Source organism: Gymnoscopelus microlampas (genome assembly GCF_963454915.1).
Source record: "Gymnoscopelus microlampas genome assembly, chromosome: 21".
NCBI classification, from domain to species: domain Eukaryota; kingdom Metazoa; phylum Chordata; class Actinopteri; order Myctophiformes; family Myctophidae; genus Gymnoscopelus; species Gymnoscopelus microlampas.
This window is the reverse complement of record NC_139958.1, coordinates 20823628-20842965: the sequence shown is the minus strand read 5'-3', so window position 1 is coordinate 20842965 and position 19338 is coordinate 20823628. Positions and strand designations below refer to the sequence as shown.

General features: G+C 42.6%; 1 protein-coding gene across 1 annotated transcript; it reads left to right on the top strand.

Annotated features, from left to right (window-relative positions):
- Positions 1-15328: 15328 nt before the first annotated feature.
- LOC311037856 (protein transport protein Sec24B-like) lies at positions 15329-18877 on the top strand (the record flags this gene model as incomplete). Its single annotated transcript, XM_084047150.1, has 2 exons — positions 15329-15394; positions 15572-18877. The coding sequence occupies 2 exons, from the start codon at positions 15329-15331 to the stop codon at positions 18875-18877; spliced, it is 3372 nt and encodes a 1123-aa protein (XP_083903276.1).
- Positions 18878-19338: the final 461 nt, after the last annotated feature.

The following is a 19338-nucleotide window of genomic DNA, read 5'->3' as shown; positions in this document are numbered from 1 at the left end:
GAATTGCACAAACAGGGAATTCATGTCAATATAAGCATGGCAATATAAGAGATGACAGCGCACTCTAGTGCCGAAACAAATTAGTACATGATTAATTTACTGCACTTCCTATTTTTTTCATTTAATTCACTTCCTCATTTTCACTAATTGGACCAAGGCTTGCCTTAACAGGGGCAGATGCTAAATATAGCCTAACTCAAATTGTGAAGTAAATTGGTAGTTGCCACTATACACAAGAGGAGGAATGGACACACACACACACACACACACACACACACACACACACACACACACACACACACACACACACACACACACACACACACACACACACACACACACACACACACACACACACACACACACACACACACACACACACTCACATTGTATGTGAAGTACTTTGTAAACCGTTTTTTGAAAAGTGCTATATAAATAAAGTTTATATTATATTTCTTCCACATCTCTCCATTCCTGAGATGTGACTTTGTAGTTATGAACTTGACCTTGATAATGACCATGAGGTTTTGGCCACATCAGTTAGGCATCTCTTTGGAGCTGATCACTGCCACCAAGTTTCACAAACGTCTGCCAATCCATTCTTAAGTAAATTTGCTTGAGACAGATAAGTAAACATGGACGTGTAGTGATGTTTACACTTTAACATCTTTAACGGGGCATTATAAAACACTGCATCTCAACGTGGGGTCCTGAGACCCCCATGGGTCCTTGAGAGGTTTCCAGGGGGTCCCCAACTAAATGATATACACTGTATAGCTAAGATAGGAACCAAATAGACCCTTATTTAAGTACATATTGTTCCATTTGTACACTCTGACTTAAATTAACACTGAGGATCTTATAGTGTAGATTGTATCACATGGGGACCCATAGTCTCTAATGCATATCAAACTAGGGGTCCATGAAATATGATTATTATGGTAATTAAATAACAGCTGTATAACATTTGGTCTTAAATAGATAGAACATTTAAATCATAGTCAGAGCTATGTGAAATATTTGTGTAGCTTTTATTAAACAGCATCACTGAATTATTACAGCTCTTATAGGAAATACAAAGTGTAGAACTAAATAAAAATGAACAAAAATAACATTTCCCTACAGCATGAATTCACTTTTAATTTATGAAGTACTTAGAGTGGATTAAATCATTTCTGATGAATACAGGGATCACGTATCAATCATGAAGGCATTGTTAAAAGTTACAGATCATAATTAGGCTACCTAAACGAAATAATCTTGAAACTAATTGGGGCAATTATTGTGAATTTTAGATACCCAACAGTTGAATCCGTACATAAGAGCAACACTAACAGCCTTAAGTCATGGGGACATTGACTTTGCAGAGCACACACACACACACACACACACACACACACACACACACACAGGTAATGTAGCATGTGACCATGTAATTGATATTCAGAATACTCCGAGATCATTTATGTAAGTAGACCTATCTAGCCAAAGAAAAGAGTGACGCCTGGAAGGTGACACTTTTAGCTAGCTAGCCAAAGAAAAGAGTGATGCCGGAAGGTGACACTTATTAGATAGCTAGCCAAAGAAAAGCGTGGAGCCGGAAGGTGACAAGAAGTTGCGGAATGCAAATGTCATGTGTCTCAGTGTGATTGCCTGATTTACAGGTGGAAAACCAAGGGGGAAATGGATTGGACTCTGATCTTGTGAGAAGGTGCAGCACGCAACGCTCAATAGATCATCACTACCTGTCCTAAAGTTACATTGTTCTTTCTTAAACATTGGTAGGTCACCGATATATCTTTCTGGCAATCACAGACATCCTTTGTTTCTGCAGCTGTCAACCTCGATCAGTCTGTCAGAAAGCACTGGCTTGGAGCTATAAAGGTGTGTATTTTGTTGGCAAGGAGTCTAACAACAGGAAAACCTGTTGCTCATTCATATCATCACCATGTTAAAGAAAGTTATTTAATCAATTTTCTGAACAATTTTGATGACATTGATAACTATCACTTTATAGCAGGTCAAGAGAAATGTGATAATTGAAGATTCAAGTTATATTGTCAAATATGTTATATGTTATTCATATTATATATATATATATATATATATATATATATATATATATATATATATATATATATATATATATATATATATATATATATATATATATATATATATATATATATATTATATATTATATAAATATGTTGTATTTTCAGATATCAAGTTATATTGAAGTTATATTAACTTATATAAGTTATATATTGTAAGTATATATCAAGTTATATTATGTATATATATAATTGATTATTAGCCTCTAATCTCTTTTGGCCATATGCACATAATCACATATATTCCCTTCTTTAAATGTCAGTGGTACCACCAGGGCAGGAATTTCAGGGAGGCCACGAAGGCCATGGTCGTCGTGGCCCCTCAGCTTGGCCTTGTGCCCCTCAAAAAATGGCATTACCCGAGGCCACAGTGGCCCTGACTGTACCACTTTCTCCTCTGTCTCTTTCTTGTCAATATGTAGACACCAGTGTCTCTTTCTTGTCAATATGTACTAGACACCAGTGTCTCTTTCTTGTCAATATGTAGACACCAGTGACTCTTTCTTGTCAATATGTAGACACCAGTGTCTTTTTCTTGTCATGTACAGTGCCTTTTGTTGAGATTCTGAATTCTTAACTCCCCTGAGTCCCCATCTTTAAACCAGTCCAGTGACTTTGATTGGTGCAGGGCTGAGCATGGATCAGATTGTAAATACCATCATTTATGTATTTCACTGCAGATTGTCTACATATTGCATTTGAAATCATCCATAAAGGACGACTTCACCGATTTTCAACCTATCTTCATATAATTGGTCCTCACTAATACTCATGATAAAATGGTACCATTTTTTTCTACTTAGTCTGTGTCTCATAGGAGGGCTGTGGACAGTCCAGAAACCCGTCTACCAGTGACGTCATTGCTAGGCAGGATTTTTTTTTCCAACAAGATTTCACATTTTTTATTTCGATTTTTATTAACACGAGAACAATGGCTTCTTTTATTGCATTGCAACTTTCCAGGAATAGAAAGCCTGCAGTTTCTATTAGCTTGGATTCCCCATTGATGATGTCACTGGTAGACGGGACTCTGAACTGTCCACAGCCCTCCTCTGAGACACAGACAGAGTAGAAAAAAATTGTACCATTTTATCATGAGTATTAGTGAGGACCAATTATATGAAGATAGGTTGAAAATCTGTGTAGTCGTCCTTTAACCCTTAAATTCAATTAATTCTTTCAATGGATTAAAATCTTGCTTTATTTGATGGCCTTCCTGCCCTGGCATTTGGCCTTTGTGCCCTCAACAAATGGACAACACCAAAGGCCAAGTGGCCCTGCTCCTAAAATGATGAAATTCCAGGCCTGGGTACCACTATCAAGAGTCTGAGCAGAACAAAATGATTCATATAATCTCCAAGCACTGCTTTTTCCACACACTTGAAGCTAATTTTTAGTTTAGTGGATTATAGGACCACCTCTGTGGCTTTGCTGGGGGTTCCTCCGACACTCAGGGCCACAGTCATATAGATAGTACAACTGTGTTTATTGTAGAGAGGGCAAGACGGTACAAGCCAGGGCAGATGTGCTGTCATGAGGCTGTATGGGGATGGCTGATTTATCCTGTGTGTATCGAGATCAATGCACAACAGGTGTGTAGTCACACTTAGCTCAGGGTCTAATTCATCTGACTCAGGCCAGGTGTGACTGCTTAAATCAGCCATCACCAACCATCACCCATCAACATTTAAACAATTTAATAAAGGTCACTTTAGTATGGCGGTGGGCAAACCAAGGAAGCACCACTTTTTTAAGGGCCATTCACACTGAGCAGTGAGCACTATGACTATAAAAATATAGTTTTAAAAAGTCAAGTGGATGGCAGAGTTCAACACCAACTATTAAAAAAATACAATGGTGAACGATATAGTTACATATATATCGTTATCTTTATAGTTACTCAGTGTGAATGGCGCTTTAGAGAGTATATTTTGAACAGAATTTCTACTCTACATAATAACTAAATTATTAGGATGGTTCACAGGTGTGGCTCACAGTTGAGAGGCTTTTTGAGATTGGCTCATTTAATTCACAAGCTTTTCAATTGTAGCCAGAATAGTTATGAGGAACGTGGCTTAAATAAAACCAAATATAGTTGTTTGGGGGTCATCTCTATGTTGTCAGGGTCATATTTTCCACAGATCTACATAATATGTAAACCACGCTCCCGTCGCTGTGATTTCTACATACATTTGACAATAAGGCAGGCAAGGCCTTGAGGCTCATGAGGCACGCCTGCGCCTAGTAAGTGCCCACAACGATATAATAGGTTATCACCTGTTTCACTCTATTTGAGTTTGAGCTGCAAGCAACTCAGCAACCTTTCGTGATCTCTGATCTGAATGAATGGATGTCAACTAATTTGGACGGTTTTGTTCTTACAGTCACGTACATGCAGGGCATTAGTACTTTGAAGTATGCAAGTAGCTTATAGGTCAGGAGCCTATCTCCTGTTTCCATAGCGTGAGCCATGAGGCAGCTTGATGTAAAAGTGTACCCGCTGGAAGTGAGACTAGTACAGTATGTCGCGGGGTCTTACCCCCAATTCAACCTTTGATGCTGAGTGCTAAGCAGGGAGGCATTGGGGACCATTTTTAAAGACTTTGGTGTGATTCGGCTGGGGATTAAACCCCAACCTTCCAGTCTCAGGGTGGACACTCCAACCTCAAGGCCACTGATAGGGATGTCCCGATCACGTTTTTTTGGCTCCCGATCCGATCCCGATCATTTGATTTTGAGTATCTGCCAATACCGATTTTTACCGATCCGATCTTTAGGCAATACATTAAGATAAAAGAAAACAAAACGCATTCAGTTATAGTTCTGTCTGCCTTCCTGTCAAGAACAGTCAGGAAGGAACACTGGTGAGTAGAATACAGTGAATACAGAACCCATATGCCGTCATAATCATACCAATACATCCATGGACATGCACCCCTGTAAATAATAAAGCGTCATTTCTCCAACGTGGAAAGTTACCCCACCGGTCATATCCGCATATTCTCACACACGTTTGCATACACAGCACTCAAACACACATCCAAAACAGACACATCCAATAAGAAATAATACCAACTAGAAAAAGTGCTCCTCGGAGCACAAGTCTCCGCCAGGTCAGGTAGGTTATTATGGCCTCCTGGTGGCGCTATAATAGGCCAATGTGAAAAGGGTGCCATTTATTCCTAGGCCGTGCATGGCAATCGGACACTGCATGCATTATTTGAGGCATTTTGTTCTAAAAATGTGTGTTGCTAAATTTGACCTGCTGGTGGCGCTATAACAGGCCAATGTTAAAAGGGTGGCATTTGTTCCTCAATGTAGTGCAAATGTACATTCAAAGTTTCACCGCAATCGGACGCTGCGTTCATGATTTGCGGCACTTTGTTCAAAACGGGCCACTCCTGCAAACATTACATGTCAATGTTAGCCAATCATGATGGAATATGAAAAATCAAACAGATCCGTCTTGATCACATGACTATAGAGATCATGTGTACCGATTTGCGTGAAATTTGGATCAAATCTGAAGGCTTAATATCAAAAAATGACTTTTACATAAGTCTGCCTCCCAGTGGCGCTATAAAAGGCAAATGTGAAAAATGCAGGGCAAAGGTTTTTCCTTGGCCTCTAGAGAGTGTGCATACAAAGTTTTACACTAATCGGTGCATTTATAGGTAAAAACACGAATCGGCCTGTTACAGCGCCACCATGAGGCTGATTTGAACATTTTCAAATGGTATTTCTTCCTCGGCCTAATGGAAATGTGTGTGCAAAATTTCACGGAAATTGCATGCTGTGTTCATGATTTGAGGCATTTTGTTCGAAATCGAAACGGAGTACTCCTACAAACTTTGAAAGCCACTTTTTGCCAATCAGGATGGAATATGAAAAATCTGAAATGAGCCGTTTCTTTTAATGACTATAGAGATACTGTGTACCGATTTGGGGGATTTTGGGCCAAAATCTGTATGAGTACTGTCCAAAAATGTGTTTTGCACAAATCGGCCTCCTGGTGGCGCTATAAAAGGCCCATGTGAAAAATTTGGAGCAGACGTTCTGCTCTGGCATCCAGGGAGTGTGTGTGCACAGTTTCGCTGCGATCAAGCCAACGGTGCCAGAGATTAGCTGTACACAAAATGACAGAATGACACACGGACAGAATCACACACACACACACAGTGCCGCTTTAGACTCCACAGGGGCTCTACGAATGATACCGGACACATGCACGCGTGCCATGTGTCCCCCGTGCGCGCGCGATTTTTTTCGGGTTTCCCGCGGATAAAGTTACTTTTTTTGTTACTTTATTTCGGTTTTAGGGTGACAAGCAGCGCTGCACAGCCTGCGCTGATGTGAACGCAGTAATGCACGTTATTTTCTGCTGAAGGGAGGGGGCGGAGAGGGGGCTCCTTTGATCGGCGGGTAGGCGGGGCCCCATGCAACCTGCGTAGTGTGCGTGTAGGGAGAAGCGGCCCTGCACACACACACACACACACACACACACACACACACACACACAATAAAACATACTCTCTCGCCATGCCTTTCGGCCTGGCAGGGACAATAAAGTATAACAAAAACACAACAACAGTGCCACCAAGAGGCCAATATGAAAAATTGGAGAGGAGGTTCTTCCTTGGCCTACTGGGAGTATACATGCAAAGTTTGCACCCACACTCCTGGTCTGATTTGGCAAACATAATGGCAAAAATGTGATCAACAGATAGTATGCATAGTAAACTAGCATCAATAAAAAAAGGAAAGGGATACAAGGAGATAGTAGATAGTGGGAGAGGTGAGTTTTCAGACCATGGCAGAAAATGGGGAGTGAGTCTGCAGTTCTGATGTTAGACAACAGTTGCTATAGTGTTTTTTGAAGGTCTCGTTTTAGCTGTTCTGTCCTTGGGTCCTGCCATCAACCCCTTTCTCGTTTTTACACAATTTATAAAGAATAATTTAACGACTTCCCCTCTTAACACTCTCACCCTCTCTACTGTACTTTCCTTAATGGGCTTTCATTTACCATCTAGCTACACCGGCCTGAACTGTAGCCTGAACTGCTCTTTGCGATGTTCATCATGTGGCAAGCTTTTCACAGGCTGCATGTTTTTGGGCGAAACGTTGTTGTCCTGTTTATCTTAAACAATAGACATGCATCCTCACCATGTTTTTATTTTCATGCATTAAACTGTGTGTGTAGTTATCAAGTGTTCTACAGACAAATAAGAAACACCATATTTTAATTGTAAAAATGGCAGACCAACAATAATAATAACACACGGTTAAGAAATGCAATGTGAGACATTCAAATTCTCAGTGAGAGGGTGTGAATATAACTTTTGTAAGATAATACATTGCTTTATCAAGCAATAATGAAGAATATAACCCTGCGCCCCAGTGTACAGTGGAAGTGTGAATGTGCCAATGGGTCCTTTGACATCCACTTTTATTCTCATCTGACTACATGCTATTTACTGAAACTCAAGATTGCCTTTTTTCTGCACCAACTCCTCCAAAACTGTATACAAATATTATGAAAAATAATTACAATTATCATAAATAGATTTTCTCAAATGTGATCGCTTGAATTCATTTCAGTAGAAACTTATATCAGGAACTTGCATAAATTGCATATACACAGTATAATTTCACTATACACCCCCGCAAAGCAACTATGCAGTTACAGAGCATGACCAGGCCACATTATGTGTGTGGTATTATACATTGTAAGCACTAGAAAAACCACTGGTACTTTGTTCTCTTGTGCTAAATGGGTTCTTTACATGCTTTTCACTCAACCTCATGTCTTAAAAATCCTGGATCCAACCACAGAATCCCTCTGTGTAAGAGAGAAGGTCTAATCTTTGCCATCAGGTCTAAGTTTAGATGAGCTGTGGGGAATAAGAGAAGACAGCCATCCCTCCCTTCATGTGCCTAATAGTCTGCAATGTCAATGACACATCATACACAACCATTGCATGGCAGATTAGAGAGGAGACTCACCGCAAACACACATACATGCATGCACCACCAGCAAGGGTGCACACATGTCCATGTGCGCACGCACATGCACACAGGCATGCCTTCATTCTATATATATATGTATACACACATTATAAAATATGACTTGTGACGCATTTGGCTGTAACGTTTGGCGCGCGCGCGCACACACACACACACACACACACACACACACACACACACACACACACACACACACACACACACACACACACACACACACACACACACACACACACACTTCATTCAATTCCCTGAATGAATTTTGTACAGTAAAATCCACCTTAGTGTTAATTTACGGTAACTCCAGAGTGTACAAATGGACACATACAGAGTTGAATTAACACTGAGCCTTTTACTGTGCATCTATATGGCATGAAAACTCCTGGGGTCATCCCTATGTTACCAGGGTTGCAGGGTCCTATATGTTCCCATGGGTTGTATGTTCCCATGGGTCGTATGTTTACAGGGTTATATGTTGCCCAGTTCTGAAAAACATTCCTATGTTTCCAGGGTCCTAAGTACATAAGAGAATATTTGTTTGCTTTTGTTTCCTCAACATTATAGCAGCAATAATAACAATAACAGAGAAATAAAGAAATAAGTCATAGCACACTTTGCGGTTCAACATTGGTGAACCTTGACCGGGCGCCAACCAATAGGACAGAAGCACCGTTGTTGACCCCACTTGGCCGCCATTTGGCTTGCAGTTTTCTTTCAGTGAGTCAACACTCCAACGTAAGTCAAACAAACTACACATCGGAAAACCGGCACTCCCGCCGGCACTGCCCACAACCCCGCAAGACAACAAGGGAAATGGATGCGTCTGAATTCTCGGCTTGCATTGACAACAATGTGTGTGAAGCGCATGTGACTGGGACCTCACTGCTTTCACTCACCTTTCTAAATTGATAACAGATTTCAAGGATGTCCTTTTCCTCCATGCGGTTACTGATTATTCATGTCCAGTCCCTCGACATGTAGGCTACTGTAGATACTGTAGGTATGAACCTAAGGAAACAGAAAAAAAAAGAAAAAGGATATTAAACAAATAATCTTTCATTAATTGTAATTTAGTACGGTAAAAGTTTGAAATAATTGTGATATTGATACGTCATAACAGCCAGCCCTATTATATCCATAATGCAAATGAATTTAGCTAACATAAAACCTCAGATGAAAGGTTCCTGCCAGCATGGTGATAGCTTAGCCCTAGAATGTCTGGGATATTACAAACATTTCATGTATTCCAAATACACAGCCATAGATCGGTCCTATCCCCAACCGGTTAGCAGACTGATCTGGGCGGCCTTTATGTGTGTCGCGCTGCGTGTGTACTCACCCCATAATTAATTCCTGCAACTTGGAGTCAGATATTGTTCTCTAGTTTCATATCCATTTGAAAATTCTGTCAGTAAACGTGTGCTTAGTAAAAAATCTCCACTTTTCCACGAGCTTCACACAGACAACATTCTCTCCGAGAGAGAAATGAGTGCAGGACTGAACATATCAAAACTTCCTTTGGGAAGCACAAATGTATGGGGCACACAATTGGCAGGTGGTGTGATAAATTAGCCCACATCAATCGCAACGCACCTGTCAATTGTGTGCCCCATACGTTTGTGCTTCCCAAACATCGACTGTGCCCAAAGGAAGTTTTCATATGTTCACTCCAGCAGTCATTTCGGGTCTGGCCTCGTCGCTGACAGAGAATGTTGTCCGTGTGAATCTCGTGGAAAACTGGAGATATCTGCCAGAGCTTTCAAATGGATATGAAACTAGAGGACAATATCTAACTGAAGTCTTAAGAATCCATTATTGTGTGAGTACACATGCTGTGAGGAGTACTTTTATGCCGCGGAGATCAGACTGCTAACCGGCCGCGGATAGGACCGATCTATGGCTGTGTATTTGGAATACATGAAATGTATGTATGATCACAGACATTCTAGGGCTAGATTCCTGCCAGCATGGTGATATCTGTATTTTTCAAAGATAGCTAGTCAGGCATTGACACTAAGGGTTGCCCACCTTCCCCTGGCAGGTAAATAAAACTTGCGGGCAGGTGGAGTTTGCTTTCAGGTTGCCCGACCGGGCAAGTGCTCGTTTGAGAGGGGACGCAACCGTCTATAAACACAACAAGAGATTTCTGTCTAAACACCTGAACGTGGCCAGAGCTCTGTCTTCTGATCTGTGGAATGTAAAATAAGAGCACTGTTTACCTATAATGTGCTGTTTTCACTGGTGCTACACTTAAAAATATAAAATAACAAGTGTGAGCCCATAGTCATTTTCATAGCTATGTACGTATTTGGCATAAAAAATTATATGACATTTTTTATCGCACAGCCCCAGAAAGGAAAAAAATAAGTGTTAAATTGACAGAGTTTACCTATCATTTTATAATGTACGATTTACTTTTCGGGCAAGTGGGCATGACCTTTGGGTAAGTAGAACATCATGACCTGTACTTGCCCGACGGGCAAGTGCCTCTGAGACCTTAGTGTCAACCCTTGGCTAGTGCATAGGAAGCAGCGTGAGACTGTGTTGACATCATAAAGCAGTATTATTAATGTTTGACATTTTCCTCTGCATTTTGACCTGGAAAAATCTAATGGAATGAATTGTTTTGCTACCTATAAACTTTGATGGTGATTAAAAATTACCAGCTCACTGCTTCATACTCATACAGCACTCAAGCAATTACCAAATTAATAGAGGCTATTAAAATGGGATGTGTAGGAGACAAACTATATTTTGCCTATGTTTTTGTTTTGTTTTCCCACGCTGATTTAGCTCCTGTTGTGGTGTCTGTCTCGTCTCGTCATTATCTTTTCATTTATGTCAGGTGTGTCTGTCACCAGCCAGTGAGTGAAAGGAGGGGGGGCTAGGCTCGATATTTTCTGTTGACCTTTTACGTTCATTTACGTTTGTTTTCTGTTAAGTTTCACAATTTTCAGTACTTTTTTATCTTTATATTAAACACTTAACAGCAAGAAGTTGATCAGGTTTTGTTTGGAGATGAAATGCGTCACTGTACCTGGCGAAAACCATCCTCTTAGCGCTACTTTTAAGATGTTTGAATCATTGGGAAGAAGTAGCCTTGGATCAGGACTAGATGTATTTTACCGAGTCTTCGGACTTTTACTTTAGAATTTACGACAGTCTTGGCTAGCACCCCCCCAGTGCGTCATGCACTTTCACCAATAAAGCCCGTACTTCTCCGTTCTCCGTACATGTACATATATATATATATATACCCGGTTGCCCCAATGTTTACATGCGCTTTGTGCAATGTATTACTCCGTATTTTTTAAATAAAGAAGTGTTTTAATCCCGTCTGTGCCAGATTCTGTCGGAAATTCCCTGTATTCCTCAATGGGCGGTAGTGATGGGGCGCATCCGGTGAAAGCTGGAATGACACACTATGTAAACAGGAAGTAAACGAGGGGGGAAAATGATGTTCGGCCACAGACAGGATTAAAACGCATATCTATTGAAAAATACGGACTAATACAATGCACAAAGACTCCGGACCGCTAGTTAACATTTGGGGCAACCGGAAAAGCACCTTATGTTGTACATGTTCGGAGAAATACGAGATTTACTGGTGAAAGTGCAGGACGCACTGGGGGGTGCTCGCGAAGACTCTCGTAGATATAAAAATGTCAAAATCGATAAAATACATACGATAGTGTTGATCTAAGGCTAGGACAGAAGTATCGCTACAATAGGATGCTTGCTGTTATATGATTCGCCTGCGAGACAAAATGCTAAGCAAACAGATGGAGGAAAGTTGTACTAACATAACATTAGCTGCCTCACTGCTACTATGTCGCAGCCAAGAGCCAACTGCCTGCAAAGCAAAACTATGACTAGAGTTATTGTGTGTAACGTGAGGGTGTATTGCATTTCATTTTGACATGTTAAAAGGGTTTGACGCTCTACTAACCTTGTGAGCATTGAGCAACCTTGTTGATCTGCAACCTCCCCCAGCATCAGATCAGCGTTGTGTGACTGCAATCCCTGTTGGAAGAAGCCAATACCATATCCTGGGCGGGAAAGGTATGCATCTATAAGGTATGTGTTTATGTGACCAATCAGAAGAATATGTTTGACCCATAATATAAAATGATCATAACTACATATTATATAAAAAAAATAAAAAATAAACAACAATAGTATTGTGCAAATATAATCTGAAGGGGTAGGCCTACATACCCCCCTCAGTTTCAATGAGCATGATGGCACTGTTGCAATCTTCTCCTACTGACTCCCAATCCATCCTCTTCAAAACAGTGACTCTATCCCCAGTGAGGATACAGGATAGGTGGGCACTAGGGACACCTGGGCACCTCGATTTTATTTAAAATGTTAAAAAAATATATATTTGAAAAAGGGTTTTAAGTAATGTAAAATAAACATGATGTGAACATGCACGGTATATCATTATCAGACTTTTTTTTATCAGAATTTTATCCTTCAACCTTTTTTGATGCCCCAAAATGACTGGATATACAGGTTGTGTAGCAATTTGAAGCAATTGTAGTAATATTAGACCTTAATTGTCGAATGTTTAAGCATGTTCTAATCATGTATACTTTACTTTAATTAGACCATTTTCCAAATATTAAATGTTTTAACATTTTGGACAAAATTGCAAATTTTACATCGAGGTGCCCAGATGTCCCTAGTGCCCACCTATCCTGTTGCTTTGATTGATTGATTGACATTTATTAGGGAAAAATAATGTAAAACATCACATTTACATTTATAATACTTTTGTCTAAAAGGTCCGTCCAAAAAAAGTCCTTGCGGACTTGTTTCCGTTGAGGTCCTTGGTATTCATTTCATAGACATATATAGTAGCAACCAAACAGTTCAATAACAACTTAAAAATATACAGCAAAAAAAGATAATAACACTTTGTTCAAAAAAACTAACAAAACAAAACAAGCATGAAAAAAAAATATATATACAAAAAAGGGGAGGGGGGTCGGTCGTCTGTCTACCGGGAAACTGGTACTGACTCCGATTAGTCCAGGGCTGAATGTGTATGAACTTTTGACAATTATTGAGACAAATATTACTAGTAATACATTATGTACATGTTTTTATATTTATTTATTTATTTACTTATACTAATGTATGTGTCATTGTTTTATTTGATGCCCTTGCTGCTGTGGCATTTGGCCTTTGAATTGATAACACCAAGGGTCAAATGGCCTTGCCCCTACAATGATGAAATTCCAGGCCTGGTACTAATATAACTGATTTGGCATTGACCAAAGCTAAAAGCGGGGGCTGTCTTGGACTGAACCTTTTTCATGCAGCTGTGAAACAATACTGCTGTTATTAGAAACATCGAAATCTGCATTTTATCCGAATCCTTACACATGAGTGCTGGTAACCTTGTTAAATTAAATTTTACTCTCTTGAAGATTAACCCAAAAAGTACACAATATGCCAATATGTTGTTGATCTTCTGGTCTGTTAGCTGAAGTTAAAAAACAGCAAATTAAAGCTGCAAGCAGCGATGACTGGGCCCTTGCACACCTGTCCATGTTAGGGGCAAATATCGACCAATCAGAAAAGGGAGCAGAGCTAAGTAACTCTAACGAAGGACAAGGACATTCAACTGAGTCCAGTGAGGCGACTCATGACTCTATACGACAAACTGTTCAAAAGTTATGGCCAATTATAGAAACTATGAAATATCAACTAATCACAATATGGGGCAGGGCTAAGTGACTCCAATCAAGGACTCTCAACCGAAGCGATGCGAGTCACAAGTCTGTGCAAAAGTTATAGTAAAAAATAGGAACTGTCAAATATCGACCGATCAGAAGAGGCGGCGGAGCTAGGTAACACCAATGAAGAACAAGAACTGTTATCTGAGTCCAATGACATCACCCAGTACTAGTGTGTATGGCAATCAGCTCAAAAGTTACATTTAAAAAAGTGAAAAACTTGACCCTGTAGACTAGACCCTATTTTCACTTCCTGTTTGGTGGTGAAAGATGGAAGTTTGACACTTCGCCACTGTCTCACCGTTTTACGAAAACTCACGCTTTTGATAATTTTTCATCGTTAAGGTCTTTTACAAATGCTGAGCGAGTGTGAGGAGGGTCTGGCCCAGCCTCCTAGGAGGAGTTCTTTAAAGAACGACCTGTGAAAATGGCATGAAATGCACTAAAATGACACAATAAATTAAAAATGGCTGACTTCCTGTTGGGTTTAGGTCATGGCTCCAAGATACTTTTTGTAAGTCGGGACATGTGTACCAATTTGTACACATGTAGGTGAAACTGTAATGTGATGCTTCAACTTTGAAATGTTGTAGGGGGCGCCATTGAGCCATTCGGCCAAGCCCCTTTTTGAGACCATTAAAATGCGTAATTTTTCGCCACGTGTGATGTGTGTGCAAAGTTGCGCAAATTTTTTAGTGCGTTTATGCTGTCAAAAACGAATTTGTGCGAAGAAGAATAATAATCTTTGCAATTTCAATAGGACTTCACACTGGTGCAGTGCTCGGGCCCTAAAATGTTGATGTGTGCGTGTGCGTGCGTTTGGGTGTGTGTGTGACTTCATAATATCTCAAGACAGATCAGAACTACTGCCCTAAACATTTAGCATTGTTGTTAGTAGGAATAAACACAGAAGAGGTGGTGCCCCCAGAGGCAAAAACAAAGGGGAAAATAATATGTTCTGTATTCCTTTTATTTTTACGGAATGGGTTCCCAGATTGGTGACATCATGGATGGACTCCATATTTAGGCATGGCTGACGGAACTCCATATGGATATGACCAGAGCCTATGACTAACGAATCATGGCATCATTGGGACGACAAGAGCATCCCCACCAGACAGTATATAAAGTTCCAACAGTACCCCTCAACACGAACCAGGATCCAGACCTGTATTGCATATTCTGCTTCTAATCATCTGAAGCCACCCTCTGGATCACACAGGGCAGACATTCTTGGTTAAGTTCTGGACACCTGCCGCGAGTCCTGGTCCTAGACAACCAGTCCCCCTTGTCTTTGAGTGTTTTTTACAGTCCGGTCTTTTAGAGAAGCTAATCTTATCAAACTGTCAGACTTCATCTTGTTTACCTTTTCGCTTGTTGCAGCAAAGAGAGCCAAGCAAATATTAGTCCTCTAACGTTATCTAACGAGGTTGGTGGTGAAAAATGGCGGCTAACATGACCAACACACCACCGACTGCTGACAACTGGTCCTATGGACATGGAGGCCAGGTTCATGATTACCCACAATGGGAGAAAGCAAGACAGGCACTACCCTCAATTTCCATTAGCAAGGGTGGTGAGAGCTCTACCAAGACTGCACAGGCTGAGCAGACCACAGTAGAGGCCGATCAGTTTCAGCCCACAGTCACTGACTCCATTCAACAACAACAGCACCACCACCAGCAGCAGCAGCAGCAGCAGCAACATCACCTCCCTCAGCACCACGTTGCTCCCAATATAGAACCCTCCTCTGTGGTACCCCCAATCTTTGACCCACCAACCCATACCAGCAGTACCATCCCAGCCACCGACTCTATTTTTACGACTCCACTACCACGACAAATCGCTCGACCTAACTCCCAGTCATTACAGCAGCCGTCCCCCTATGGCACTCCAGTAGCTTACTATGGAGAGCAACCATACCATGCTCTCCAAACACAGCACACACAGCAGCCCAGTTTGGTGACAACACCGCCTAGCTGTCCTGGCACCCTTGTCTATCCCATTGTTTCCTACCCTTCAGCTCCGGTTAGCAGCCAGTATGGGACATTGCGGTCTTCAGAGACCATTGCTGCTAACACTGTTCCCGCCCTAATGAATACATCCCTCCATCAGCAACCCCCAAGGAACACCTTACACCCAGCCCATTCCACGAAAACGGTGCAGGTTGGGTACACCGTGGAACCACCTCCTGGTCCATTGACGATGGCAGTGAATGGCCAGGCGAGCACAGGCTTAATGACAAGTCACCGACACTATGATCAGAGCCACCAGGCATCTGTGGCCTATGACCCCTTTGGAGGGGTGGTGAATCACAGCAGCATGGGTCCAGATGGAGACAGACCCTGCTCAGGGACCATTCCTTCTGTCCATTCCTCTCCAGGACACCACCAAGGCGTGCAGTACGGATATGTTGCTAATAATGGAGATAGCTCAGGCATTAATGCCAGTATCTCGACTCAGGCAGCAGCAGCCCCCTCGTCATCTAGCTCACATAAGAATGAGGAAACAGGTGTTGATACTTCCTACCCTACAATTAGTAGTGCCTCTCCGATGCCCAACATCTATGATTCGTTAGAAGGAGGCGTTCTATCTCCCTCGAATGACATTGCAAGCCAGGCCCTGCCCTACAGTTACTACGGTTACCCCCAAATTCCACTGGCCTATCAGCAGAAGGGCTCCAACGTTGACTCCTCACTTTCCCATGGAGGCTGCTATGACCAGTCTAGCTACCAGCAGTTTTCCCAGACCTACCCTAACCTGCGCCAAGAGGCCCTGAGGCAGGTGAACCTGCTGCAGGAGAGGAACCTGCTGCCCCCCAGGCCCCTGGAGGCCCCTGGGCCCAACCTCAGCGCTGAGCTCAAGATGGCCAACTGCAGCCCCCAGACATTCAGGTGTACCCTGACCAGTGTTCCACAGACCAAGGCACTGCTCAATAAGGCCAAGCTTCCACTGGGACTCCTCCTCCACCCTTTCAAAGATCTCCAACCGGTGAGCACGTCAAAAACCATAGTTCGCTGTCGCTGGTGCCGAACTTACATCAATCCCTTTGTCTCCTTCCTGGACCAGCGCAGGTGGAAGTGTAACACCTGCCACAAGATAAACAATGTTACAGATGAAAACTGCTCCATTGAGCTGCACAAGAGACCTGAGGTCCAGAACTCTACTATTGACTATATTGCCAACACAGATTACACTTTGAGGCCCCCTCAACCAGCAGTCTACCTGTTTGTGTTCGACGTGTCGCACAATGCTGTGGAGACAGGCTATCTGAAGTACTTCTGTGAATCATTACTGGAAAACCTAGATAAGTTGCCTGGGGATACACGGACACGGGTGGGGTTCCTGACCTTCGACAGCACCATCCACTTCTACAAACTCCAGGAGGGCCTGTCAGAGCCACAGATGCTGGTGGTCTCAGACATTAATGATGTGTTCATTCCATCTCATGACAGCCTAATGGTCAATCTGAAGGAAAGCAAAGAGCTGGTGAAGGACCTGTTGAACTGCCTCCCATCTATGTTCAGTAACAGCGAGGAGACCCACAGTGCTTTGGGCCCCGCGTTACAGGCAGCTTACAAACTCATGTCCCCCACCGGGGGGCGAGTGTCTGTGTTCCAGACCCAGCTGCCAACACTGGGGGCGGGTCTGTTGAGGTCCCGAGAACACCCCAATCAGAGGTCCAGTACTAAGAGTGATCAGCACCTGGGTCCAGCTACAGACTTCTATAAAAAGTTGGCTCTGGATTTCTCTAGTCAACAGATAGGAGTGGACCTCTTCTTGCTCAGCTCCCAGTATGCTGACCTAGCTTCTCTGGCGTGTGTGTCCAAGTACTCTGCTGGCAGTATCTTCTACTACCCATACTTCCACCACGTCCACAACCCGGCCCAGCTAGAGAAATTCCAGAACGATGTAAACTATTACCTCACTAGGAACATGGGCTTCGAGGCAGTCTTGAGAATACGTTGCACCAAAGGTTTGTCTATCCATACATTCCATGGGAACTGCTTTGTGCGACAGCCTGACCTGCTGTCTCTCGCCAATGTGAACCCAGACTCTGCCTTAGCTGTCCAGATGTCAATTGAGGATAGCCTGACGGACAGCTCACAGGCCTGCTTCCAGGCTGCACTGCTCTATACATCTAGTACAGGGTTGAGGCGTATCCGTGTCCATACGATTTGTCTGCCGGTGGTGAATCAGCTGAGTGATGTGTACGCCGGAGCAGATGTCCAAGCTATCACCCATCTACTGGCCAACATGGCCATCGACCGGGTGGTGTCATCTAGTCTGAAGGATGCGCGGGTGGACCTGGTGAATGCAGTGGTGGATTCCCTAGGTGCCTACAAGGGCACCATTTCCAACATGCAGCAGTCAGGTCTCATCGCTCCCTCAGCCCTAAGCCTCTTCCCTCTCTACATCCTTGCACTCCTCAAACAGAAAGCCCTGAAGATTGGCAACGGCACACGGCTGGACGAGAGAGTCTTTGCCATGTGTGAGTTAAAGACCCAGCCACTGCAGCAGATGATGCGTATGGTCCACCCTGATCTTTACCGCCTGGACAACATGTCTGACCAGGGGGCACTCCATTTGAATGACATGGTGGTTCCTCAGCCCCATCTGCTGCATCTGTCAGCTGAAAGGCTGAGCCGAGACGGGGCCTTCCTCATGGACTGTGGAAACGTGTTTTACCTGTGGATTGGTAAATTGTGTAATGAGATGTTCATCAGAGACATTCTTGGCTGCCTCAATTACACTTCTATACCACCTACCATGACCCAAATCCCTGAGTTGGACACCCTTATGTCAAAGAGAGTGCGTGCGTTCCTCGACTGGCTGAAAAACCAAAGACCATTCAGCTCCATGCTTTATGTCGTTAAGGACGATGCTTCGTCCAAGACTACGTTCTTCCAACACCTGGTGGAGGAGAGGTCAGTGGAAGACTTCTCTTACCTCGAGTTCCTCCAGCACATCCAGCAGAAAATGTCTAAATAGGGACACAGCCCTATCAACAAAGAAAGCCGCTTTGGTGGCTGTGCAGAAGAAAAACAGCGAGTGCAGTGATTCTGGACAGAATCTGTGACATTGTCAGCCAAAGGTGCAGGAGTAAAAGATGACAGAAACAAAGAATGAAAGGACTCTGAACAAATAGGGGGGGATGTAAACCCCTGATGCCCCAATCCTTCCCCTTTATGTTTCCAACAATTTCAAAGATACTGGGGTAAAAGGATGGTACTATAAAAACACATCAAATTTGGCGTTTGATTGGTCCAGCAGTTTGCAGGATTAGACAAGACACATAAGACAAGACGAGACAAGACAGACAGACTGGGCTAGTGTCCTTTCGAGCTAAATCTAGCTGTCTTGGGGATCTTATCTACCCCATTGGTTCCACCTGATTCGGATGCTATCAATGCATTGAATGGGACATTATCACCTTTTATTAGACCATTGAA